The following is a 27633-nucleotide window of genomic DNA, read 5'->3' as shown; positions in this document are numbered from 1 at the left end:
TGTGCAAATGTTCGTTTACTGGCTTATTTAAGTTGTGAATTTTAGTCGCTTGAATGCTTTTCTGTTGTTTTAAAAGTTGATCGATTAAGTTTTTAGCATTTATTAGTAACAATGTCCTCACTTGCGGCTCTTATTCTCGTTTTGTATGTTTTTAATCCTTATTTCCTTTTTATTTTTTCGATTTTTGTTTTGATATTACTTAGGCACTGTGTTCGTATTACATTAAAGAATTAATTTAAAATTTAAATTTAGGTATGTATAAATACATTGTAAAAAATTTCTTTAAGTTTACCGTAAACTAAAATCTTGCAACTCTATATGTATTTTAAGTTTTCCTTGTTACTCTCAATATTTTCCTTTGTTGATGTCCTTGTATCTATGTATGTTAGTTAAGTTTAATCCTGACCTGAATGTCAATTCTTAAGCACTGTACCACGTTCGCCCAGCTGCCTTCAAATGCTTATGTTAAACTCCTATTTCCTCCATGTCTATCTCCATCTAAAAGTACGTATAGAAAAGTCTAGGAAATTATTTTAAAATGAATGCTTGGAAAATGACAAAACGTAGATTTCTCTCCAGTTTCTCGTCAAGTTTTCGTTTCCCTTACAAACCCAAGGCGCAACACTTATATGCCTAAAATCGTTACAATCTGGTTTACAAGTAAGTCCTATATATTTATATGCAGTTTTAGGAGGTTTCTATGTGTCTCTGGGTTAGACGTACGTTCGTACAACTAACAGTTTCAGTATCAGTTTAAGATTCCAGTTTCCTTAGTTTCTGTTGGTAAAAAATTCAAATTCATTGAAGGTTTTCTTTTTGGCTTACAAACGCTTAAATCTCATCATCATGATTCGGTTTCATTATTTTTAGTACCATGCAACCTGTGTTTTGTTATGTTGCTGACATTGTAATTTATATTCAGTTGTTTTTGTCTTTTATTAACGAAAAATTGGGAAAAATAAAATCTACTTCTCATAATGTACAAAATTGGCTAAGACAAAAACTAAAAAATTTAATTTGAGTACAATTTTAGTGTGAACAAAAACCTTATACGAACTTATGTTGGTAGCCTATTCATCAGTGATTTGTTCGAGTTACGAGTTCTATAGTTTTGTGTTTTAGCCTTTTTTCTGTTCAACATCGACTCGCCTTGAACTGCTCCATTATGTTGCCTTTCGTTTACAGTCTCAATTTTGTTTTTTTTTTGCGTTTTGTTTTATTTTGGTTACTTTGCATAGTTTTCCTCTTTTTTTCTGTTTTTCCTTATTTTTGTCTATTTGGTATTTATTATTATTATTATTATTAACTACATACAAATTGTTTTTTGTTCACTGTTCTTTGCATTTGTTACATTTTAAAATTACCATATACATACATACCTCGTTTCAAATTTTTTTTAAGAATAAACTAAAGTCGGGCTTCAAAACGGATGACTGTGATGACGACTAACTAATTAACTTGCAGGCATTAACAATTATCATTCAACTTGCTTTGATATTCAACTTCTCTTAACCGAATACTTATGTCTTCCTACCCAATCATTGGGAAACTTTTATTGATATTTATAAAGGAAATCATACAAAAGTATTAAATTTAAATACAGATACAAAACATGCCACCCACATACATACATATGTAGTATGTAATCTTTCCTGTTGATCCTTTATCTTATTGATTTCGTTTAAATATTTGGTTGTTCTCTACCTCCGTCTTGTCCGATATAAATTTATTCGTTACAAAAAGGTGTCTTAGGTGGAATCGTTTTGTCTTAGGAATTTAGCTTAGATATCTGTTAAATCTCATCTTATTTCAAATCATTCTAGTCTTTAATCGCTTAGAGTATTTCATTTCATAAAAACAACTCTCATATTTGGGGATTAGAAAAGCGGGACAGATCTTGGGGATATGGGACAAAACACATTTAAAATTCTAGCCTTCTGGGGTAGTTAGAAAATGATCTGAGCGTACCGAGTTTGTGTGTTTCTTTAATAAATGTTCTTATCTTAACACTATGGGTACCAGTCGAAATTTCCGATTCTTAAACAAATTCGAGGAAACTTAATAATAAGAATTATAGATCGAATGTTTTGATAAGTATCTAGTTCATTTCTACCTTCTCCTAGAGCTATTTTTTATGCAAATACGTACGTAGAGCTATACAATGTATACAAAAACGCAATCTTTTCAGTGATTTTTATTTGCATTTTGGCGCATCGTTCGTATGTTAGCTTATTAGTATGTTAAATAATATAACCCTTACATTATTGTATTATCCGTGGTTCCTATGAAGAGATCTTCATTCAAAACGTCGAAAAGCCGAAACCAATCTGATAAAAAATAATGCAACAGAAAAAAGGCAAAGGAAATGTTCGATAAGCTGTCGAAATCAAACCGATACACAAGTCTCGATAACAGTCAATCATCTCGATTTTGTCATCCCGTCATTAATTGGCCAATACGTAAACCAACAATAATGGAGGAACAAAAGTCATATACACAAAATGACATCAAATGTGAACAGAAAACAAACGAAACAATCTGATTTTGGTTGTTCTGCTTCTCTGGTGCTCCAATGTGAATGTGAATTCTCCGGATGTCTGGATTTCAAGTTTGTTCACCTCTGTTGCAATTGGACTTTGTCTGCAACAATTTTTTTAAGTGTACTTTTGTGAGTGTGTGAGTGTGCTGACAAACATTTACACTTAATTTTAAACTTTCTTATTTTCATCTCTGTTTTAGCTTGAAAGTGCAACACTTTGTTTAATACAATATTTAAATTTATTTTACTGTTAAATCGTTATATGTTATAATTAATATGTATATAATATATATAGTTGTATATAGTAGGTTTATTCAATATATTTTTTTTTTGTTTATTACGTTTACGATGCACATATATTGTATGTAGTTTATTTTGAATAGCTTTTACGTTTAGGTTAATTAAAAAAATATTTTTTGTATTAAAAGAAAAGGTTAAAATGAAATTGTTTTACAATTAACAGTCAGTGTGTTTTGTCTTCTAAAAATTTTTAATCGCTCGAATTAGTTCATAATTTTACTTTACCATTCACTTAGTACATGTTAATTATTTCAAATTTCTTATCTGCAAATAGGTTTCATAATCAAAACAGAAATCATATCCAGCTATATAAACCACCGGTAAATAAAATGATTGATCTTATTAAATTACATCAGGTTGATTTGTTGACCATTTTTTTAACATTACTTCAAACGGCTGTTGTTTTTTTTTTCTCTTTTTTCTGGATGCACCCCATAGCAATTTCAGGATGGTGTTGTTGTTTGCTGCAGCCGATTTTACTGGAAGTGCTGACCTGTAGTCAAAAATGACCAAAGTCAGTAGCACTTCCCTCCACATACTTTAAACTCGAAAGGTGATCGATCAGCTGGTCATTCGACCCCTTCGCGCGTCTTGCCTCTTCACATTGCCGCCCACTCTCTGACCTCGGTGTGACCTCTTCCACAACACGAACAAAAAAACAGACACATACAATCAGACTCAGGCACGCACACCGATACAAAACGATACAGTTAAAAGAAAAAGATTAAAATTCAATAAATTTTCATAGATTTTGTTTTTTTTTTTGTCAAAAATCGAAACGTTTTTCACACGTTTACTTTACTCGTTTACTTGATCATTGTTTTAGCATTTTTTGCTTTTGTTGTGTTGATTTTTTAAAAATTGTATAATTAGTTATAAAATGTAAGCATATGTATTTGTAATTTAAACGAAATTAAATTAGGAATTTATATCTGTAGGATTTGTTTTGTAGTAGTAGAGTACAAATTATACGAAGAACACTAAGCAATAAATCACCGAAAAATAAAGTAAAGTATTTGTATCGTATATTGTAATTAAATGTATGTATTGTAAATCGATTTGTTGTAAATAAACAAATTAAAAATTAGTGTATGGTATTTTAATAGAAAAAATTACTTCATATTTTATAATATATGTGTATGGTAAATGTATTAGCATATAATATGTATGTTTCTCATTTTGTTTTTGTTGTTTTTTTCATCATTTTGTTTTGTAATAATAAATTGTAAAATCGCAATCATATAATCATCATTAAAATAGTTTACTTTCATCTTGCTTTACACACAGTGCGCGCTCGTTTAAGTGAGCGTGCAAAGTAGTTAAGAGTAAATATGTATAAGTAATTAAAGATATATATATGTTATGTTCATAATCAATTAAAGTTCTTCTCTTCCTTTTCCTCATTCTTTTCCTTATACCCTCCTCTTTTCTCTCTGTGTCTTGCTTCTGTTCTTGTTGTTGGTATTAAATGGGGTTAAGTGTGAGTAGGTGTGCGTGTTGATGGTGTTGTTGTTGACTGATGTTTTTGTAGTGCACACTTTTAGCTGGCTGTTGTCGTTGGTTGTTGTTGTTCCTGCTGTTGTTGTTGTCTGCTTGGCAAACGATGAAAATTTGAAAAAAAATGTGCAACGCAACTCTAAGCATCGTATTTTGTAACTTGTTTAACTTGTCCTATTCTCTCTGCCTGCCTCCCTTTTTTTTTACTCTGTACTTTTTACTTTCATTAACTGTAGCTTTAAATTTACGTTTCCTTTTGCTCTTTTTTTACTCTTTTTTCCTTTTTTGTTTCCTTTCTATATATACTCGTCATATATATATATATATATATATTGTATATAAGTATGTATGTATATAGTTTTTATGTATATTGGTTAAGAGTGTGTTTTGTTGATTTCCATATCCATTATAATCAATCATCATTATCATGCTGCTGCTGCTTGGCTTCTTCACTTCGCTTTAACTAAATAATAAATCCAACGCACTATATAATTCTAGTTTCAAGTTCAACTTTCGCTTAGATGTAAACGACCTCGTACGCTTATTAATTAGGTTTCTTTATATATGTAGTTTAACTTTTAGCTAGTTTTTGTTTTGTTTACTTTAAATGGTAAATTTTTAATTTTGTAACGTATCTTTCCCATGTCAGTACCGCCCTTTCTCGCCACCACACTCTCTCATCTAGCGACCCATTAGACGATAAAACAATTGTCGATTAGATTTGGCAATTGTCTGGGTTCAAAATCGAAGATATGCCGCCATATCTTTAACCACGTCAATGAGTCACAAAAGCTAAGGCAAGCACAGAGCTCTCGGAATCGACTACATATCTGCAGCCAGTTCCTTCTCAAACCCTAACTTAAACCTTGTCGCCCGATATAGAAATCGGGCGGTGGCGAAAGCCGATCGGAGACCGACGTGTTTTTGCTTTAAAATGTACAATTTCGAATTTGTATTTACTAATTTTAGTTATTAAGGGGATCTTTTACTTGTTTACTCTTTAAATAAAATTAAAAGTTCTTATTTTCTTTGTGTTGGTATTTCGCACTCTATTCTTGATCTTCTTGTGTCTAATTAGCTAAACTTTATACTTGTAAATCATTACGTTTAAATCTTCACATTTCTATTTTGTTTGTTAATGCCATGTATCAGATGTATCTACGGGTTTTAGTTGGTTGGGAAGTTCTTGTTAGTTGATTCTGGCTGTTTGGTTTGTGAGTGTGGGGGATACAGGAGAATGTTTGTGGTGTGTGTTGTGTGGTGTTTATGAGGCGCATGAAAGAAATAATGTTCTCTTGTCTGAATGTGAGTGAGTGCTGATGTTTTGCCTATGAATTTTACATACTCGCTGCTATAGGACATACATGTATATCTATTAATCTGACTTGTCGCTAGGTATTCTCGTGTTAAATTTGCTTCGCTTTAAATAATAGTTGTACAAGAGTTTTAAATATTAATTTCAACAACTGATCTGATCTGAAATAAAAACGAACAGACGACGCTTTAGCTTACAATTACCACCATCTTTTCTGTCTTCTTCATCATTCGCCGAGGACGACGCCGACGACGACATGCTCGCTCCGCCTGCTACTCCTCCTCCTCCTCACGATCCACCTGCTTAGACAGCCTGCGAGGTTGCATAGGGTGGCTGCGTGGAGCTATCGTTGCCATACGCTGACCGCGGTCCGGCTCCATAGTTGGAGGCGCCCTCCTGCTTCACGTAGTTGCTGTAGTCGTAGTCATAGCCGGAACCATAGCCGCCGTAGTCATACTCAGATCCGGACTTGGATGCCGAGTTTCCGGGTCCAGTTCGCGGCATGCCGCCCACGGGTCCGGTGGTTGAGGGACCGCCCGCTGCCCAGGTCTGGGCTCGCGAGTACATGTCTGTGGCGGTGCCCGCTCCGGCTCCTGGTGCCCCAGTCGGTCCGGCAGAGTTGGGTGGCATGTTCCACGAATTCCAGCTGCCACCACCCGAAGGTCCCGAAGGAGCTCCGGTCGACGTCGAGTTGTACATGTCATAGCCGCCGTAGCCCTGCGTTTGCTGCGGTCCAGCGTAGTTTGACCACTGCGGTGGCGGTCCCTGGGGTCCTGGCGGAGCTCCCCAGCCTTGGTACGATCCCGGACCGCTGTTGCCATAGCCGTACTGCTGCTGCTGCGGCGATGTACCCCAGCCCTGATAGCCAGGCATCATGTTCGGCGCTCCAATAGGCATGTTCAGCGGCGGTCCGCCCATCTGGCCGTTCTGGCCCTGCATCATGTTGATGGGAGCATGGTGCGGTCCCCAGTGGCTGCACTCGTTGCCCAGCTTGCCATAGGCTCCGCCCACCGTGCTGTTGTTGGAGTTCTGACCACCAGATCCGTCACGAGGCTCGGCCTTCTTGATCTCGACCTGAGGAGCGAATTAATAATGGCGATTAATAATTTCGCTCCATATAAAATTAATTAATTTCTATTCTTAAGACTAAAGTAAATCTGTTAACTAAAAGAATAATGGATCTATATTTGTTTTGTCTGATAGCCCGTTGTTTATATTTATCTTTATATTATCTTTATTAACAAAGAACTAAAAGAGATCAACCAATTAACCACTATAAAAAGTGGATGGAAGAAATGCAAAATATATAATGCATTAATAGATTTTGTATTTCATTAGGGAGGGAAAAGGCTATAACAGATCAATCATATCAAAATTTGTACGAAAATTAAACGCGAAAGAAAGTTAGCTTCGCAAGCCTAAGTTTTATAGCTATGCTAGATGATGTCATTATTATATATTAAATACATGTTGTGTAAAACTACTGGATCAACCAACTTCAAATAAGTGTAAAACTACTCATGAAGAAGACAAAACTAATTTAGATTTTTACAAAAAAAAGCTAGTTAAGAAGGGTTCGTTTTCATTAAAGTTAATGGGTCTTCAGTTTTAATTGTTGTATACATAAAAACAAATAAATTTAGAAAGCGAACAAAAATGTCATGTCAGCTTTAAGATATAGTCATCGGGTTTTCAAAGGGTTGTGGCGAAAACGATAAACAATTTGTTTCGAACATTTTAATAAAAACAGCTAAAAGTTCCCATTTGAACCGTTTTGAACCTGATCTGTCGGCATATAAAATTTGACTTGGAAAAAGAGCTCGCAAATAACAGTTGACCGTTTTTCCTTTTAAGGTCTATGCCCGATCATAACCGAAAAAATATTTCTCGTTTGATTTCGTTCTGAACAGAACACTTCAATTGTTAACATTTTGGTTCTCGGTCGAGTGTTGTCGAATGAGCTACTAATTTGACATATTTTCAATAATTAATTTGAATTTAACGCTCACATATTAAGAATCAGTAGATGAACAATAATTAAAATATTCAGCTCTAAGGACCTTTCCCTTGCCTTATTCTGCCATCTCATTTGCTCAAAATTAATAACAAAAAGTGAAGGTTACAAGTTTTTTTTTTTTTTGTTATATGGATCCATGATCACCAGAAATACCACTTGTATATAAAAAAAAATAGTTTGGGTATATATATTATACTATTTATTTTGAGTGTGGCGACTATGGTTAATGTTGTCAAAAAACTGTAAATTGTTCGCATTAGGAAGTAAGGAGCGTTCGTCAGAATGAAGCTAATGACATTAAAATAAATGTTAAGCAGTTTTGCAAAAACGGCGTCATCGGCTTTGGAGTGTCTCAACGCTATGCAGAAAACAGTGCAAATTATATCTGGCTAATCTCTGCTGAAGGTCCTAAAGTGAGACTTATTTTTGGAGATTAAAAAGCGGTCCACTGTTATTTGCTAGCTCTGCTTCGAAAGTTCCCAGCTTTTGAACAGAGCGAGTAAGTTACACTTGAACGAGTAAGATACACTTTAACGAGTAAGTTAAAATCTAGTATATATATATATGTATACAGATCTTTGATAAAACTCAAGTTGATAGCCAAATTTAGAATAATAAAACGATTTTACAAATAAAAACACAGTTTTAGTAATTTATCCTGGCGATCACCCACCTGCTTGCCATTCAAATTGATGTACCGCTCGTTAGTCACGTGTTCCACGGAGGACTCTTCCTCGAAAGAGAGGAAACCAAAGCCGCGAGACTTCTTCTTCTCCTGGTCGTACATGATGACCACCTCGGTGACCTTGCCGTAGCGTCCGAAGAAGGTGCGCAGATCGGTCTCAGTGACGTTCGAGGGCAGGCCGCCCAGGAAGACCTTGTAGCCACCGCCTTTCTTGGGTTTCTGCAGCGTACGCGGATTGCACGGCTTGGGGTCGATGGTGCGGCCGTCTAGCGTGTGCGGTCCGTTCTGCAGCACGTGGTTTACATTGGTGGGATCGGCAAAGGTCACAAAGCCAAAGCCTCGCGACCTGCCGCTCTCGTTGTTCTTCATAACCACGCAGTCGATGATGTCTCCGAAGCGGCAGAAGTAGCGAGACAGATTCTCCTGCGTCGTCTCCCAGGACAAGCCGCCCACAAACAGTTTGCCCCTCTCGTCTTCCTCCATGATGTTGTTCTGGTTGTGGTTGTGAGCTATAGCGCCGGGTAGATTCTCTATAATTGACGTAATCTTGCCGCTTTTTTATTAACACGGGGTGCAAAGAAATTAACTTGTGTTCGGTTGGTAGCTTTTTTTGGGGATCACTTTTTGAATTTTTACACTGTTGCTGGTGTTTTTGTGGTTTTGTATGTATCTTAGATTGGTTTCAACGTTGCCAAAGTTCTTTCCCTTCAAAACAATTAAACAAAAGCCACGACGTTCACACGTAACTTTCTATCGTAACATTATTGATGTTGTTGTTGCAGGCGCATGGAAAGAGACAGAGATGAAATAAAAGAAATCTGGTTAATCAAATCGCTACACAGAAAAAAAAAATCATTAAGATAACAAACCTAAATTTATATTCTGATTATTTATTTAATTTAAAACATACATTTGTTAATTTAACTATGTATCTGAATTAAAGATTTTTTTCTCTTTATTGGTTCCTTGATTTTAAGTCGTTTCAAATTCCAAATTTGTCCCATTTTTATTGTTTTTCCACCTAGCAAACTTTATTTTCCAAATTTTCTATTACTGTTGGCCATTTCGAATTTTTATACCAAATTGATATGCTGGCACAATATGCAAATCCATATCATATCATAACACTTTTATTTCATGTAAAGATCTTGGGTAGAAACTACCAGATGACAAAAACACATACGCACGCAACGAAAGAGAGCCAAATAGTAAGAATAGGTAATTATGAAAGGCGCAGGTAGGCAGCAAAAGAGAAAAAGCGGCAGAAGCAACCGGCCGGTACACACTCACACATACAGAAACAAACGCAGCTGAAGACATTCCTTAGTACGGGTATGTGTGCCGTCTAACTGCTTTTGTACACGTTCACAAGTTTGCTCGCTGGTTTGCTCCTCTTGCTCCCTATTATCTTCTTTTTTCACTTGCTTTTACACGGCTATGTGAAAGCATTGTTTTCTTTTCGCTGTGTCACGAGCGGATTTGTTGTTGTAACAAAGTCCCCAGCCTCACTAACACACACACATGTCGCCTATCAATGAGAACAACGAACTTATTTCCAAGGTGAAAAGAGAGCTGTCGCCGGTTCACCACATTTGCGCGCCATTTGCCAAGGGATTCCAGGCTGTAGCCAGATGTAGACTAAGTAAACACATTTTCACAAATATTTTTTAATTTTTGATGATAACGCCATCATAGTGTGAACTTTAACGGTCTTAATTGCCAAATAAACCCAGTTTGGTCTACTCGTATTTCGCTCGCAGACATTTTGCCCATTGAAATGAATAAAATAATGTGGCAACGCCATGTGTGACGTGAAAGCGAATGGAAACCGAAAAGCAAACGTACCAAAAAGCAATGCCCTCAAATAAATATTAATTCCGTCGAAAGACAACACAACAGTTCTTTTAAGTTTTCCTGAAGTATGAAGTTAGTTTTTTTTCTGGCGGAGTAATCACGACTGAACTGAATGAATCGCACCGAGAGTGTGTGGGAAATTCACCACGGCAGAGGCAACGAAGAAAAAAAAACAAAATGGAAGACGTGCCTGATGAAAAAAAATGCTACAACAAAGAAATGTTAAGAAATCTTTTACACTCTCGATTCTTAAAAAAGGGAACACATTTTACTTTATTTTTACTCTTTTTTTTCTACAAAACGTATTATAACAGGAAAGTCACCAAATCACAAAACACACAGGTTACATCAAATCCACTTTTAACATTTCAGCTTAAATACATTCCGAGAAATGTTAGCAAGTTTAACCAAGATTTCTACTACGCAATTTTACAATTTTCGCACGATTTTTGTATTTTGCACCGCAATCTGCTGGCACTGTGTGAGTGCATGAGTTGGCCGTACGTGTGCGCGTGCGAGCGTGTGTGTACGAGAATGGCCGCCGAGCGTCCGGCGATGGTGTGCGTGTGCGTTGGTGTGGTGTTATACATAGCATTTTTTCGTATGTATGTAGAAAAATATGAAATTTTCCACTTTGATGGGTGGAAATAGAGTGCCGAAAGTGGCACCGAAAAGCGATGAAAACTGCACAGGCCTCCGCAAGCCGAAAAATTAAAGAGCAAAAAAGCAAGTCTAACGAATATTACCCACACAAACACAACCGCACGGCGAGCGATGGCAGCTGCGTCAAGTATTCAGGCGTTTTTTTTTGGAAGGGAAAAGCTGGGCAGGCATTTTGTTAAAGCACCGTAATTGTTATGTAAAGGCGATTTTCAGTCGCTTTCCATTCTTACCGTTTGTGCCAAGTGTTCGTCTGTGGTTTTTTAAAGATTTCGCACTGCAAATTCACTAAATTTAAGTGTTTTTTCCTTAAAAAACTAGCTTATAAATAATTGTATGATTTTGATGCATACGATATTATAACCTAACTTATATGATAAATCGCCGCCACGTTTAATGCTGTGTGACCGCCACTCGCCAGAAAAAAATACCAAAGGTATCTGAAAATGTACTACAAAATAGTCGTTATTACTGAAATATACTAGAAATGTAAAACATATTTAAAATCAAGAAGAGTAAATATATATTATTTTGTAAAAATAATAAAACAGTTTTGATAAAGAGACTGCGACGGATTTAAACTAATGGAATATTTTTTATGTTTTTCAATTCTTAACAGCCAATATATACAAATAATTAGTTAGTTTTTATTAATTGACCTGCTTTTAAAAAACAAAATAAATAATTTTAAAAGATATCTTTCCAAAAACGGGATCGATGGTAATACTGAGTTTTTGCCGACCCTGCATGCAGGCGCTGCCAGCCCTTCCTGTTATTGGAGGACCGTTCACGACGGCTAAGCATAGTTTTTGGTATATTTTTGCAGAGTACTCAGGTTTTTATTAACGGTCCACCCACGGTCACTCTGTTTGCTACCCGGTAAAATGAGTTTTGCGCTGCATTAAATAGAAAATAAACATACAAATTCGCAGTTGCCGGCCGTGCTAAGTGATTAAAAACATTTGCCAGTGCGCGTCTAGCCGATCGAGCTTCTCAGGAAGGTGGTGGCAAGCGAATCTGTCCCATCATCGATTTTTTCTGCGCTGCTGCTGCTACTGCCACATTAACACAGCCCAGAGAAAAGCGAAATAAACAGAAATGTCGCGCCATCCGAGCGATAGGAAGGTGTACGTGGGCGATCTGGGCAACAATGCTCGCAAAAACGATCTGGAATATGTGTTTGGGGCGTACGGCAGTCTGCGCAGCGTCTGGATTGCCCGCAATCCGCCGGGCTTCGCCTTCGTGGAGTTCGAAAGTGCCCGTGATGCGGCGGATGCGGTGCGCGGCTTGGATGGACGTACGGTCTGTGGACGTCGTGCCCGGGTAGAGTTGTCCACTGGGAAGTACGCAAGATCCGGTGGTGGAGGAGGCGGGGGTGGTGGTCCCGGAGGCGGAGGACCAGGAGGACGCGACCGAGGAGGTGGCGGCGGTCGTGGTGACGATAAGTGCTATGAGTGCGGTGGACGCGGGCACTTCGCACGCCACTGCCGCGAACGCAAGGCCAGGCAGCGACGCAGGTAAGTGCATTTTGCATTCGCCATTTCCATTTTTCATTCATTGCCAAAAAACGATTATTTTTTAACATGGCGAGGGATCCGCATACATACATACAAACGTGTGTATGTATGCCCATGCAAAAATGTTGAATTTGTTTGGTCTGTGGTGAAACTTTTGACCCGCATTTGTGGTGAAAAACCGCCCGTTAGGCGCCTGCAACCCTGGCGTATGTTTAACTTAACAGCGTGCTGTTTCTCGTGGAGTGTGCTGTTAAGGGCAGTGAGACGGATGTACAATAACAGCACACACACGTGCTTGCCAATGTATATTATACCTTATATTCAACGCAGGGTATATCTGTTCGGTATTGACAAGGTAACATTAATTGTTAACTGTTCAGATTTCGGGAACTTATTTTGGATTTTAAATGTATTCACTCAATATCTAAATTATTTGGATTGAAAAATTTGGTTGCAAACTCTTTTGTCCAATTTAAAAATAATACTTTCTTAACATGAATGATGTGAGTAAAAAGCAGTCAGAAGATGGATACAATATAAACATATAACATGATTTAATAAATAAAATATAAATTCTGTGATAAAGAGAAAACTGTAAATCTCAGAAATATTCAAGAAGGGTGTCAAATAGTCTGCTGTTTACAGACTTATAACGTGTTCAATTCGTATTCCCGCTTTACGGTTCGTGGTGAATTATCTGCAGTGCTGTTAAGCGCTAACCGAGTGGCAACGCCGCAGAACGCTCGCACACGTGCTTGCGCTTCACTTTGGATTTTTTCTTTCACACGCGGCACACGGAAAAGAAGGTTAAGTTGCTGCTGGCTGCCGAGAGTTTCACTGGTTTTTAATTAATTTATAACTAAAACTAAATGAGCAGAGTGTGACGCGATGTTTGTGCTCTACGAAACGCCGGCGGGCTACGCAATTTTCAAGCTGCTAGACGAGAAAAAGCTGGAGCAGGTGGACAATCTGTACCTTGAGTTTGAGACTCCGGAGAAGGCCAACAAACTGCTCAAACTGAAGCACTTTGAGAAATTCAACGACACCACAGAGGCGCTGGCCGCAGCCACGGCGGCTGTGGAGGGCAAGGTGGCCAAACCGCTGAAAAAGACCCTTAAAAAACTACTTGTCGACGACGTACAGTCCTCACTTTTGGTCGCCGATGCCAAATTGGGCACCGCCATCAAGGAAAAACTGTCGGTGCAGTGCGTCTGCAACACAGGCGTTCAAGAGCTGATGCGCTGCATCCGTCAGCAGGCGGACAGTCTGCTCGGCGGTCTACCCAAACGCGAAATGACCGCCATGGCCCTGGGTCTCGCCCACTCCCTGTCGCGCTACAAGCTCAAGTTCTCGCCGGACAAGATCGACACCATGATTGTGCAGGCCCAGTGCTTGTTGGACGACCTGGACAAGGAACTGAACAATTATATGATGCGCGCCCGCGAGTGGTACGGTTGGCACTTTCCCGAGTTGGGCAAGATTATCACCGACAACATTGCCTTCGTTAAGACCATTAAGCTAGTGGGCACCAGGGACAACATGGCCGCCAGCGATCTGTCTGACATTTTGCCTGAAGATGTAGAGGAGAAGGTAAAGGAGGCTGCCGAAATCTCGATGGGCACCGAAATCTCCGACGAGGATGTGCTAAACATCCAGTGTCTGTGCGACGAGATCATATCCATCAACGATTACCGCATTCACCTGTACGACTACTTGAAGGCTAGAATGATGGCCATGGCACCAAATTTGACGGTGCTTGTGGGCGATACAGTAGGCGCTCGGCTCATTGCCCATGCCGGTTCGCTGATCAACCTGGCCAAGCATCCCTCGTCCACCGTGCAAATTCTGGGCGCCGAAAAGGCCCTCTTCCGTGCGCTAAAGACCAAGAAGGATACGCCCAAGTATGGTTTGATCTACCACGCCCAGTTGGTGGGTCAGGCCAGCCAGAAGAACAAAGGCAAGATGTCGCGTTCGTTGGCGGCCAAGGCGTCGCTGGCCACTCGAGTGGATGCCTTCGGCGAGGAGGCCACATTTGAGCTGGGTGCGGCGCACAAAGTGAAGTTGGAGTCGCGGCTGCGCTTACTTGAAGAGGGCAACCTGCGCAAACTATCGGGCACCGGCAAGGCGAAGGCAAAGTTCGAGAAGTACCAGGCGAAGAGGTGGGTTATAGCAGTGAATTTTATAAGAGTTGACCGATTTCCAGTGATGATACCCAAAAGGTTTCGCAATTATCTGATTACAATGAGGATAAACCTTGGCTGTCTGAGCGAAATTGGGTTAACCACCAGGTCATTTCTCGTTTGTTCTGTTTACTAATTTATTCATTGATTTTTCAGTGAGGTGTTCACTTACCAACCGGAGGCCGACAACACCTTGAATGTCAAGAAACGCAAGCACTCCGAGTCCGAGCAGACACCTGTTAAGAAGGAAGTCAAGGATGAGGTCAAGGAGGAGTCGGTTGAAGAGGACGCGGAAGTCAAGTCCGAAAAGAAGAAGAAAAAGAAGAAGAAGGAAAAGCAGGAGGAGACTGCTGCTCCTGAGCCCGAGGATGAGCCGACGCCATCCAAGAAAAAGAAAAAGTCCAAGCACCAGGAGTAATTCCTCTTCTTGACTAGTTTTAGGTCTTAAGATTAGCATCCTAGGTAACCTTACTGTAAAGTATAGGATTTTACAATTATCAACAAGAGTAAAGTTTCTGTTGTACATTAGAAATAAAATGTAATATTTGAAAAAAAAATGGTGTATAGAATAATTGAGTTGCTGGCGACAAATAATTCGTATTCATCTTCGTTCAGGATCAAATTTCCAATTTTAAACACAGCAATTACATAAAAAACGGTCCTTGGAGCTGTTAAAATAATAAGTCTTCACACTTAACAGCATTCTTAAATTCAAAAAACTTCTTTGGTTTTTAGAAAAGTAAACAAAACTAATTCATTTAAATACAATTATGATGAACAACGTAACTCAATTTTATAGTCTTGGATTGAGCTTTTTATTAGTTTGTTTTCAACATATAAAAGAATGCAGTCACTTACATAATTAATTCAATGACCTATTAAAATTTTTGGGAATTTCAAAATACACCAATACAGTTACTAAATCATCTGTGTGTATATATTTGAAGATTATTATGATGTAGTGGTTGTTTTTTTATACAGATATTCTCTTCTTAACTTTCGACCACAAATTCTACATCAGGATTTAATCTTCAGATCGCAGTCTGCATGCTAACATTAACTTTCAACTATTTTCATAATTTCTTATAAATGCATAAAGATAAATTAAGCGAAAAATTGGCCAATTCATGGTAGTTTTCTTTCAGTAAATGAATCGACAATGAAATAAACACTAAATATTAAGAAACTATTTTATAAAAGAACATTTTTAGTTAACAAAATTAATGAGAATGTTTGGGCAACAAATTTATGTACACGAATCTGCACTTCATCAAAGTATAAAATTTAAATAGGCTGGGCATAAGTGCTATAAGCCCTTCAGTTCTTGTTTTCAAGCCTTACAACATTGCTTAGAAGCAGCTACTAACTTTGGAGGCCAATCTGTAACTCTCCGCGTTGCAAGAAGTTCGATTGACTGCGGTGAGGAGACCAATGAAGCAGAAAGCTTTTACGTCAGCTCCAGAGGTTTGCTTGCATCACGAAGCCAGGCATTTTGAGCATTTTGTGGTTCAGGGCGTGCTATATAAAAGCGAATGCAACTGGTGCCAGTTGAACAAGAAAACAATGCGAGATGCATGGTCATCTGAAGCTGCTGTTGGTCCTGGGACTCCTGCTGACCTACGCGGCGGCCAAGAAAAAGGAATCGTCGTCGTCCGAGGAGGAGGAGGGTGGCGACAAGTACGAGAAGAAAAAGTTCGGTGCAGAGGAGCACAAGGGTGAGCACGGACACAAGGAGCACAAGGAGTGGGAGGAGGACGAAAAGAAGCACCACGAGCTGGAGGATCACGAACACCACCACGGCGACAAGGGATCGAAGAAGAAGAAGCACTACGATGAGAAACACGAGCACGGTGAGAAGCATGAACACGGCGCCCACAAGAAGGGCGGCAAGCACCATCACAAAAAGAAGCACAAGAAGGGCCACAAGGAACTGGAATACCACAAAAAGTTCAAGAAGGATGAGTATATCAAGGAGAAGAAGTTCTACGATGACGAGCACAAGGGTGGCCATCACAAGAAGTACGGAAAGGAGCACCATCACCATGCTGAGGAGCACGGCGAGCACAAGAAGGGCGAAAAGCACGAGGGCGGCAAGAAGAAGGGCCACAAGAAACACCACGGTCACTACAAGAAGGGCCACCACGACGAGGATCACAAGAAGTACAAGAAGGAGCACAAGCACAAGGAGAGCTTCGAGGAAAAGAAGGAGCACGGCAAGAAGGGCTCCAAGAAGCACGGCCACAAGCACTACAAAAAAAAGGGCGAAAAGCATTAAGTAGGAAAAAGTATCTTAAAGGCTTCCACAAATGTGATTTTTTTAAGAGTTGTGGCATTAAAAATGGGCAAGGTGTTAACAAATATTTGTTTTATATTATTTTTAAATATGGGTTCTTACCAAAAAAAATAGGAAATTCAAAATGCAAGATATACGCACAGTGTCGATATCCTATTTTAGTTTTGGAGATGAATAAAAACTACATATAAACATGAAAATGTTTATTTTTATGACCGGAAATTTTTCATTCATTTTTGCTATCTGTGACATAAAGTTTTGTACATTGTTTATGTTTTTCATTTAGATTTAAATGATTTCTAGGCAAACACCTTTGTGTTGTTAATAGGAAACGGGTGGAAAATAATAATCAGTTAAGCATGCTTTATAAAATTCATTCTGCATTGGAAAAAAGGTTTTCGCTCTCTTTTTATAAAAAAAAAAGTGAAGGGTGATCTTAGAGAACCTTAGCTTTAAGCGGACAAAATCATTGACCCTCTACATTTTTTTGACTTGCTCACCTTTATTACCGAATTGCTAATGACAATCTCTGTACTCTTTTTCCCATTGCAGAAGCAACTCGTTCAGCAGATCTCGCAGCACATCCCGTCGCCGGCGCACTCGCTCCAAGTCCGGCACCCGTTCCCGCAGTCGGTCCGCCGTGTCAGTGAGCCGCCGTTCCGGCCGCTCGAACGGACGCGACGAGAACGGATCGGCGTCGCGGTACAGCGACCACGAGCGCAACGGCAGCGGAGCGGTGGATTCACCACCGCCGCCAAAGCGGCGGTACGAGGACGATGATGATGACCGGGTCAGGGGATCGCCGGGGTCACGTTCCCGATCTCGATCGGCGTCGCCGGCAGTGCGCCGTGGATCACCGCCCAGGCGTCGCGGAGACTCGTCCGCCTCACGGTCCGTGTCCAGGGACTAGCGACTGCGAACGGATGCAGACAAAGCCCGTGCTAAGATGAGGGCCTGAGCTGCAACCCCCCGATGAATCCGGCAAAGTGGGGCACCACCCTGGACTGGACTCCTCTCCTCATTCCCAAAAACCTCTCGTGAAAGAAGACAGATTCCCAAATACTTTTTCATGCAGTATCCATATACGGTTTAGTTGTCCCCAGAACCATATTAGTTAAGGGTTTTAATTTATAGTGGAACTCGAGTATGCATATTTAAGTATTCTTTTGTTCCAACACAACAACAGTAAGCACATGCAGAACAAAGAAGAAAGAGCGCTTCGGAGAATCATTTGACGGAAAGAAAGATAAGATATAAGAATGGATCGGCAGCCGCAGATTATCGATCTAGTCAAGTTTGCTATGTAAATTCATTTGCCTTTGGATTTTTATTGCTAGCCCTGGAAATATACTCGAATGCGCAGGAGACGAAGCATCGCCACCATTTTCATGTCAATTTTAAACATTTTTTCAACTTATACTACTTAGCACTCATGATTATTCGCCTCCAAACAAACTCTGTATGATGCGTTTCAATATTCGTAATAATTAAGTCTTGCAGTTGTGCAGAATAATTATTCATACATTGATGTCGTAGTTAAGTATTAAACAAATACATATGTATGGATTCTTGAGATGTGTGTTTGAATTATATAGCAAATGCGCTGAACACTAAAATACACAAATATTCAATCAATAAATTAAATGCCAAAAAATTAGTTCTGTATTTAAATTGAGTTGTCAGTGCTGGAAAACATATGTAATTCGGACTGGTAACTTTGTTTTGGTAAATTTCTCCGTCTTTTTTTTAGGATTCTTTCCATTTTGGATACCGCCGCACTGGGCAGATATTTTTTGTAAGTTATGAGCGGAATCGGACGACTATATCATCTATAATAATTTATAACTTTGCTGTTTTTTAGTTATTTGTCTTAAACATTCTTTAAGATAATGGTTTTATATTTCAGAATTGCGATTTTAGTTTCATTAAAATCAGACGACTTAATAAGCTCCCATGGGAACAATCCGAAATATATGAACAAAATTAACTTCACTGTTTTTCAATTGATTTGATTATACTTCGATAATTGGTTTATTATATTAGAAATAAGGGATTATTATAAAAAAAAGGATTGTCAGCGAAAATTGGCATTATTATAAAAAAAATTCTAGCAGCGAAAATTGGCTTGTAATGCATGGCAGATACAAAGTGCATTACTTAGTGATGGAAAACGTATGTGAGGGCCAAAACACCTTCGGGTCGGAATACAACTCAAATTAAAAAACTTGTACTGAAAAAAAAACTCTTTCTCGATGTAAGAGTTGAACCAGGGTCTAAATTGATGCTGGGTAGACTTCCGTACCAGTGTGTCACTATCAGTATGTATTTTTCACCCCAAAAATGACTTTTTTCAAGCCTATGCCATTTTGTTGATATCTTATATTTTTTAAAGGTCGTAGGTCAGTGTTGGTGAATTATATTTAGCTTTCACAATCTTTTTGAATTCAGCAGCTAGAGTACTTATTTTTGGAGCCTCGGCAGACAGCCAATAGTCCCGCTATTAATAAAAATTTTTGTAAAAAAAAAATAAAATAAAATTTTTGTAAAATAAAATTAGAAGTTACATTATTATATGCAAAAAGTTTAAAAACATTCTAAATAGTACATGCTCCAGAAAAAATTCGAAAGATTGCCTAAACGCATATTTAGTATTATTTGACAAAGTTTAAAGAAACTATTAAACAATCATCAAAAAAAATAATGAAAAATAAATTTGTTTTGCGGTGAACATCATAGTTCGTGGGCAAATTTTTCGAAGAAAATGTACGTGCATTTTAAAGCTGATGAATTTTTCGAGGTAATAATGAAGAGTTTTTTGTTCCTATTTTTCCTGCTTTTAAAGACAACAACGCGACTTAAGAAAAATAACAACGGTTTTTTTTTTCGTGAAAAAAATAACTCTTCGTGATTACCTGTTGATTTATGAACTGGTGATAAAAATATAAATGGCATAACGATATTTACACTTAAAAAAATGGTACAACAAATTTTAAGAATCATTTTTGAATCAGAGACATGGGAACCCTACGGATTGAATTGGATGTGCCTATCCGGTAATCTCTGGTTAGTATATTTCAGGTACTTGCACTCACTGCGAGGTGTTTTGTCAATTTTTGTCTACGGGCACACTGTTCGCACTGCCTTTCTGTCCGGTTTGATTTATTTGATTTGACAGTTTTTTTTAATTGTGCCTATTTTCCTCAGCAAATTTGTTTTTCTAATCGTACTTAACACAAAAAAAAAACAACTACTACCGCAATACAGTTACTCGCATTCCTTTCTTCAGGCTGTTATTTCTTGGCGCTTCGGGTATGGTCACACTGAAATTATCGCATTCCTCCAGTTCAATTTTGTTTTGTGTTTTGTTTTGCATTTTTTTTACCCAACGCATTCGATTTGTTGCATCTTTGGCCTGGGTTTTTTACAAAAAGTTGTGAAATACGGGAAAGTGTTTCGCCTTGCACCGCGGGCAGCCGGACAGCTACAATGGCATTCCGCCAGTCGGAGCACGAGATGAGCGTCACCTCGCTCGATTCGAGCGTCGAGCTGCGGTCGCGCTCCCCGTCGCCGCAGCTCTTCAATCCGCGCAAGCTGCGCTTTGCCGACGACGACTTTGACAAGGACACGCTCGAAGGAGCCAGTCCACAATATCCCCTTCCGCATCGGCCAAAGTTCTTTTCCGCCCCAGAGCAACCGGACAGCAAGGACGTGTCCATGTCGCCTCCGTGCCAGAAGGTGCGGGCCTTGCGTCTGTTCAGCACTCCGGCCACCCCAAAGACCATCCTGCAAAAGTCCACGACGCAGTGCAGCAACCATCTGTCAGCCGCGGCGGCGGCAGTGAACGCAACCCGGCTGTTGGAGCGGCCCCGATCCCTGCCCCTGCACAACCGCAATTTGCCCGCCCAGGACACGGCGAATGTGAATCCCTTTACGCCCGACAGTGAGTACTGCATTGAAGGAGACAGTTGATTCCGTCAACTAAAGATATCTATATTTTCCTAAATCTAAATTCAGAACCTTAAAAAATCGCCTTGCAATATAAAACTCTATTTATCCTTTAAAGTAGTTCAAATATTTATTTGTTCAAAGCACTTAATTACGATCTTGAGTGGCGGTCAGGAACTCAGTTTTAAGTAAAAGGAAATCTAAAATATTCTATTAAGAATAAATTCTTTAAAATAATACCTCGTTTCCTTTAGTTAGTTTTCTTCCAATTCGATAATAATTCGATAAAATAAAGTTTTTTATGTAAATGTTATGTAAAATTATTAAGTTGTTAGGCCCAACCAGCCAAGTTAATATTTTCCAGAAACTAAGTTATATTATCCTTCTTATCCCACATCTTTTGAACTTTTAGGCCTCCTGGCTCACAATAAAAAGCGTTGTCGCACGCAATTCGGACGCGAGAACCTCAACCTGAATGTGAATGCTATGCAAAAGTATTTGCTTAGCGAAGCCTGGGACGAGGAGGCGACAGAGGAGGCGGGCGACCCGCTGCGCGAGATCCACCACCAGGCTCCCAAGCGGCTGGCCCTGCACGACACGAATATCAGTCGCTTCAAACGGGAGTTCATGCAGGTTAACGTCATCGGCGTAGGCGAGTTCGGCGTGGTGTTCCAATGCGTCAATCGACTGGATGGGTGCATCTATGCGATCAAGAAGAGCAAGAAGCCAGTGGCCGGCAGCTCCTTCGAGTGAGTTCCTAACAGTAAGCCCATATAGGCATCACATGACCCTTTCATTTCCCCGCAGAAAGAGAGCCCTAAACGAGGTTTGGGCCCATGCTGTTCTGGGCAAGCACGACAATGTGGTGAGATACTACTCCGCCTGGGCGGAGGACGATCACATGCTGATCCAGAACGAGTTCTGCGACGGGGGCAGCTTGCATGCGCGGATCCAGGATCACTATTTGGGCGAGGCCGAGCTAAAGATTGTACTCATGCATGTGATCGAGGGACTGCGTTATATCCATTCCAATGACCTCGTGCACATGGATCTGAAGCCGGAGAACATATTCTCCACAATGAATCCGAATGCACACAAGCTGGTCGAGGTCCAAGCGCATCAAACCAAAGACGACGACGGCATGGAGAGTGTGTATGAAGAGCTGCGCCACTCGGAGAACTTGGTGACCTACAAGATTGGCGACCTGGGTCACGTGACATCTGTAAAAGAGCCCCATGTCGAGGAGGGCGACTGCCGCTACCTTCCCAAGGAAATCCTCCAGGAGGACTACTCGAATCTCTTCAAGGCCGACATCTTCTCGTTGGGAATCACGTTGTTCGAGGTCGCCGGCGGAGGTCCGCTTCCCAAAAATGGACCACTGTGGCATAAACTGCGAGACGGCGAGGTGCCAGTGCTGCCGAGTTTGAGCCGAGATTTTAACGAGCTGATAGCCCAGATGATGCACCTAAATCCCGAAAAGAGACCCACATCGCAGTCCATATTCAGTCATCCGTAAGTTGATAAAATGTTAAATTATTAATAGAAAAAGGTAAAACCTTTTAAGCAACCGACCATGTTATTTATCTCTTTGTTGAAACTGAAATTAGAATTTAATTGAATCTACTTTCCGTTTTCAGAATTTTGAGCGCCGTTGAGTCGAAGAGCAAGCTGCAGCTCGGTCTAGAGCTGACCGTGGAGAAGCGTAAGAACGAGATACTAATGAACAAGCTGAGGGATGCAAAAAAACAGATTAAACTACTCGAGCAAAGGGGTATGTGGTAGAAAGTTATAAGAAGAAATATTAATGTGATTCAAATTGTAAACGCTTAGAAAGCTCAGTTGTCGACAGCTGTTTACTTAAATATAAATTATATCAACTTATCCTATCATGGCAAATTTCTAACAATGTGTTGTGTTCATTTTTTAGTCAACCTCCTTGCAGTGACCAACAATCCGGACAGTGTGGATGGGCAGCGATGCCTTCGCTCCTTCACGCGACGCATGCGCACGCCATTCTCGAATCATGGCAAGTTCGATAGCATATCCGATCGCAACAAGAACGTAATCACCAATATCTGATAAGCACGGAACTCATACCGAACCGATAGCCAAACTCTTCCGAATCGAACGTGAACTAAGCTCACATTGTGTTACCTCTTAAGCATATTCATATAATCGATTTATATTAAAGATATCGCTGCGCCTAATACTAACCTTGAACCTCATAAGCCCCGTGTATTTCAAGCTCATGGATTTAGAAGCATTCGTAATATAATATATATATTTTTCAAGCTCAGTGAACTTTTCTTTGCAGAGAAAGCACGATCGTTCTAAGAAAAGACCCCGTAGATTTTAAGATTGTCACATAGTTGTATTGAGTATTGTTTTCGAAATTAAACTATTTATTATGTTAAATGGAAATCGAAAATATAACATTCCATTCGTTAAAAATAGCGAATGCTATACCAAATATGTCTTTTATTAAATTTTCTTTACAAACATGAAGAAAACAAACTATTTAAAACCATTTTAAAATCAAACACAGCAATGGTTCTCTACCGTTTGAGTGCCTAGCTTCAAAGCTAAGGACTTGTAAAAGTGTTTTATGTACGTAAATGTGAACGCAGATAAAGTTTGTCGGAAATCTATATATTATTCTTATGGAAGGAGAAATCATGTCGAATATGTTTTATTTTGCTGTTCGTCTCATACAATCTTTTCATTCTGTTTTTAGATCGATATCTTGAGTTTTATCAGTTCGGATGAATATATCCTATAGCCAAAATATATCATAATGGCTGTAAGAGACTATGCTGTTCATTCGCGCAGCTTATGTAAATGCTATCAACTTAAAATTTCCAAAAAATGTGACTCTATTACACTGACTTAAAAATTCAAATCAACAAAATTCTTCAGAGATCCGAACTTGATAATGTTAATTCACTTAAAAATTGTTGGCACCTTTTTTTATTTAAGTGAAAATAACGTTTTTACGCATATTTTATATGTTACTTTCAGTTCTGCTTAACCGATTTGAATAGAACTTTCTGAAGAGTATTTTTTCTATTGCAGAAATTATATAAATTAAAATGTGCCGGATCGGGCGACTTTTTCATAGAGCTGCCAATTAAAAAAGAAACCTTTGTTGTTTTTTAAATTGCACCAGTAAGCTCTAAGACATAGTGTGGTTTTAATTTTATAAAAATCGGATAACATTATTATATAGCTGCTATAGAAATTCATCGGAAGGTCAACAACTAAACATACACGAATAAGATCAAAAAAAAATTCGTTTTTTTTATTTTTATTTTTGAAATATCTGCAAGAGTATATAAACTTCGGTTTGCCAAGACTTGCTTTCTCATGTAAGTGCAAAGACATAATAATAGTTTCGGCAAATTAGTATCAGTATATAATTTCTTTTGGTTTAAGTATCTAATAAAATCTTAGGTTTTTTTCTTTGTTTATATTTTGAATATGTACAAATTAAACAGCTACAAAACTATTCAGTTAACTATTTAAAAAACATTGATTTCATTTTTCAAATATTTTTATTCGTCTACGTTTGTTGAAATTACATTAAATCTCCATTTTATGCATTGCAATCATTGGGTGTAACTTCTAAGTTTATGTGTCTTCCAGTTTTCAATAGTTTTTTCACACGCATCATCATTGTAATTTGACATTTTTTTTAATCGAGGCACTGAGACTAGATGTTGGATGTTCTGTTTTAAAAAATTATTAATTGTGGATCAATAATGGCTTTTATTTTGGACAGACCCAAAGGGATACCGATTGTTTGCAATGGTTTTAACTAAATTTAATTTTTTTTTCGATTGAATAAACTTGAATTTCCTTAAAAGCTATTTTTTTTATTGTAAATGAACTCGGATTACACTTTTAAGACCCGCTACATATTGAATTGTATGTATGGTACCCTTAAAATCTTCTATAATTCTGGTTTTGTTGCCTGTTGCCACCTTGTTGCTGGTAATTATTATTCCTTGGGCCGTTGAAGTTGTTAAAGTTACGCTGTTGATTGGAGTTGTCCTGGTTGTATCTCTGATTGTGGCCATATTGCTGTCGGTTGTTGTAGTTGCCCTGGTATCCGCCACCTTGGTGTTGGTTAAAGTTATTATTATTATTGTAGTTGTAGTTATAGTTGCGACTGTTGTTCTGATAGCCCTGTCCTTGATTTCCCCCTCCCTGGCCGTAGCCACCTCCTTGACCGTAGCTGCCGCCAGCCCCCTGATTGTTTCTAATTCCGGCATTCAGCATGCGATGCCCACTGCCCGGAACATAGGCCCTGGACAAATGGCTATTGAATCCGATGACGGGGCGATGCTTTTGTCCCGTCTGTTCCGTGGGCAACACCTGTGGCGGATCCACGGCATCGGCCAGCCGCTTCGCCTCGAAAATGAAGTCGTCATCGTATTCCGGATCCTTAAAAGTCGTTGTCACCGTGGTGTTGTCACAAATGTCCGACAGTCCGGAGATGGGCGACCTCAGAATGCCGCTAATGGCAGTGTTGAGCTCCGTTTTGCCCAAAGTGCCGCGCATTCCATCAAAGGATATCGCCTTGCACACGTTCTCATCAGATTTCTCGCTTATTTTCTTGACCTTCTTGTAGTGCGTGCTCTGGTTGCTGATGTACAGGTAATTGTCGCCCCGTTTGTTCCGCTTCACCTCCTCTCCCGTGAGTTGATCGTAGTAGGGCACCAAGGCCTTGAAGAGTCGCTTCTCGTCGACGAAGGGCAGCAGGGCCACTCCCTGCCAGGCGAACTTCTTGCCATTCAGATCGATCTTGAAGTCCTCTGGATAGAAGTCAATGATTGGAGAATCCGGACTGGACATGAGCTGGGCCCACGGTTCGGGCACATGAGAGCTACTGGCTGCCGGAAACACGCCCATCAGCTGCTCCAGCGGATTAAATGGCTTGGTGCCCTTTTCGAACATCGTGGACAGACCCTGGATGTTAACGAAATCCGATGCAAATGGGGCATAGTGGTAGGGAAAGTACCAGTTCCAGGAGGCACAGCCCTGATAGTAGTACTTCAGCACCCAGCACAAACCCCGGACGTACTGCAAGGCCACGGCGTAGCGGAACTGCTGATTTCCTGGCGCCACATCGAACTTGGACTCGTAGTAGCGGTCCTTGAAGCCGTCCTCCCACAAGCGCACTTCGTCGTTGTCCTCCTCCTCGTCGTCGTCATCCAAGTCGGCCTGGTCACTCGTCCGCTTCCGAAGGGCAGCGGCTTCCTCCTTGTAGTTGCCAATGCTCTTTTGCTGGCTATTTGGGCCCACGGCGCTGGCCCCAAACGCCGACTGATCCAGAGCCCTGTGGTCCTGGTTCCTCTCCTGTCTCTTTCGCGCCTTATCCCTGGCCTTGAACTGCTGCTCGCGGCGCTGTCGGCTCTTGAAGATCTGGTCCTCGGCATTGCCCAGATCCGTCATAATCAGCTGCACCCTGTCCAAATTGACGTCGCCCGAGTCGGTGAGATAGCCCTTCGTCTTGTAGACGCACTTCTTGTACAGCTCGACCAGCCGGTCCACAGCGCCCTCACGGATCTCCAGGCTGGGCAGATGGGGCAGGAAATCGTTGCCCACAAAGAAGCACATGAACACCCAGTCGTCCAGGGCTCGCTCGAAGCTGTACTCGAAGGGGAGATTGGGCATCTCGAGCGTCTGCTTCAGGTACTCCCGCAGCACGCTCAGTCGCACAAAAATGAACTTCACCTCCGCCCCAATGGGAACGTCGGGCTTGAAATTGGCACCCGTCGGTGCCGTGGCACCCAGGCCCACGCACTTGTCCATCTCGTGGCCAAACCCATTGCAGATGTCGCAAGGACGCGGCTTGTTTGGCAGAAACTCCTCGCGTATGATGGTGAAGTTCGGCTCGTGGGTGGCCAGACCGAGCATGATGAGATCGGCATCGGCCCCGCAGAGGACGTGCTGGGTGTTGGGATCGTGATCCGGCTGGGCGCGCTGCTTGCGGATGTAGTCCATGATCTTGTGCTCGCCCTCGCCGGGCACATTGGCGTCCGACAGGATCACCTTGATGCCCTTCCAGGCCGGGTTGTTGTTCAGCCGGTCGTGGACGTAGTAGTGCAGGCACTTGCTCAGCCGGTCCATGAACGGGGTGCCCGGCGTGATGCAGTTCGAGTCGAAGTGCTCGCCCTTCTCCTTCTCCGGCGGCAGCTTGCAGCCGCGGCTCAGCAGCTCCTCGCGGATCCGCTCGATCTCCAGCCGCTTCTCCGTGGTCTCCTTGGCCGCCCGGAAGCGGCGCGAACGCTGCTGGTTCATTTTGGCCCGCGGTGCCACCCCATCGATGGCCATGTAGAGCAGCTTCCGTGGGCGCACGATGCCGAACAGGCGGTCGATGCAATCGAAGATGGCCACCATCATCTCGTCCTCGTTCTTCGGCGCCGGCTTGTCCTCCGGATGCGTGCACGGATGAATGATGCCATTCATGTCCAGATAGAGATTGTCGAACTCTATGCCATTCGGATTCGGCTGGGTGGCGTCCTCGTAAATATTGCGCCCGGTGTCCGGGTCCACCTGTTTGTTCTCGTTGCACTCAATGATCACGCTCGGATACTTCCGGCTTAGCCAGCGAAAGAATGCTGGAACTCCCATTTTCGCTTCGCTTAAAACTCAATTACTGCCTTTATTTCAGTCAAACTCTATTTTTCTTCCGTTTTTTTCACCTACAATACAAGCATGCTCCAGCCAGTGGGACCGTACAAATCTTGCGTGCGTAAATATACTTAAAAATATCTATAAAAATACCAACGAAATATGTGCTGTGTGGGTGTTTAATTGTTGACAATT

The 27633-nt window shown here is 40.6% G+C and overlaps 5 protein-coding genes and 1 non-coding gene across 9 annotated transcripts; 4 read left to right on the top strand and 2 right to left on the bottom strand.

Moving 5' to 3' along the window:
- Positions 1–3923: 3923 nt before the first annotated feature.
- LOC108135229 (heterogeneous nuclear ribonucleoprotein 27C) lies at positions 3924–11262 on the bottom strand. Of its 3 annotated transcripts, none has more exons than XM_017255881.2 (3): positions 11101–11262; positions 8342–9103; positions 3924–6725 (listed from the first exon to the last, which is right to left on the bottom strand). In XM_017255881.2, exons 2-3 carry the CDS (start codon positions 8834–8836, stop codon positions 5955–5957), a joined length of 1266 nt encoding a protein of 421 aa, XP_017111370.1. In that variant the 5' UTR covers positions 8837–9103; positions 11101–11262; the 3' UTR covers positions 3924–5954. The 3 variants fall into 3 exon arrangements, with proteins under 3 accessions (XP_017111370.1, XP_017111371.1, XP_041564680.1); XM_017255882.2 differs by having other exon boundaries at positions 8342–9099; XM_041708746.1 differs by lacking the exon at positions 11101–11262 and adding an exon at positions 10199–10313.
- Positions 11263–11707: 445 nt separating this feature from the next.
- LOC108135243 (probable splicing factor, arginine/serine-rich 6) lies at positions 11708–18430 on the top strand. The gene is made up of 2 exons (XM_017255906.2): positions 11708–12384; positions 17410–18430. Exons 1-2 carry the CDS (start codon positions 11966–11968, stop codon positions 17765–17767), a joined length of 777 nt encoding a protein of 258 aa, XP_017111395.1. The 5' UTR covers positions 11708–11965; the 3' UTR covers positions 17768–18430.
- On the top strand, positions 13136–15121 carry LOC108135242 (nucleolar protein 58). Its single transcript, XM_017255904.2, has 2 exons — positions 13136–14543; positions 14721–15121. The coding sequence occupies exons 1-2, from the start codon at positions 13273–13275 to the stop codon at positions 14980–14982; spliced, it is 1533 nt and encodes a 510-aa protein (XP_017111393.1). The 5' UTR covers positions 13136–13272; the 3' UTR covers positions 14983–15121.
- On the top strand, positions 14582–14654 carry LOC121467445. Its single transcript, XR_005977502.1, has one exon. It is a non-coding gene; the product is annotated as a small nucleolar RNA SNORD53/SNORD92 (small nucleolar RNA).
- A 1554-nt stretch (positions 18431–19984) lies between the features above and the next one.
- LOC108135291 (wee1-like protein kinase) lies at positions 19985–23272 on the top strand. 2 transcript variants are annotated; one of them, XM_017255976.2, is made up of 6 exons: positions 19985–20166; positions 20289–20797; positions 21215–21551; positions 21610–22314; positions 22440–22573; positions 22730–23272. In XM_017255976.2, exons 2-6 carry the CDS (start codon positions 20344–20346, stop codon positions 22879–22881), a joined length of 1782 nt encoding a protein of 593 aa, XP_017111465.1. In that variant the 5' UTR covers positions 19985–20166; positions 20289–20343; the 3' UTR covers positions 22882–23272. The 2 variants fall into 2 exon arrangements, with proteins under 2 accessions (XP_017111465.1, XP_017111464.1); XM_017255975.2 differs by lacking the exon at positions 19985–20166 and having other exon boundaries at positions 20176–20797.
- A 1062-nt stretch (positions 23273–24334) lies between these two features.
- On the bottom strand, positions 24335–27540 carry LOC108135265 (5'-3' exoribonuclease 2 homolog). Its single transcript, XM_017255939.2, has one exon. It carries the CDS (start codon positions 27436–27438, stop codon positions 24742–24744), a length of 2697 nt encoding a protein of 898 aa, XP_017111428.1. The 5' UTR covers positions 27439–27540; the 3' UTR covers positions 24335–24741.
- Between the last annotated feature and the right edge of the window lie 93 nt (positions 27541–27633).

Source organism: Drosophila elegans, unplaced genomic scaffold (genome assembly GCF_018152505.1).
Source record: "Drosophila elegans isolate 14027-0461.03 unplaced genomic scaffold, ASM1815250v1 contig_397, whole genome shotgun sequence".
Lineage (NCBI taxonomy): Eukaryota > Metazoa > Arthropoda > Insecta > Diptera > Drosophilidae > Drosophila > Drosophila elegans.
Note: the sequence above shows the minus strand (reverse complement) of the source record. Positions and strands in the feature narration are given on the sequence as shown.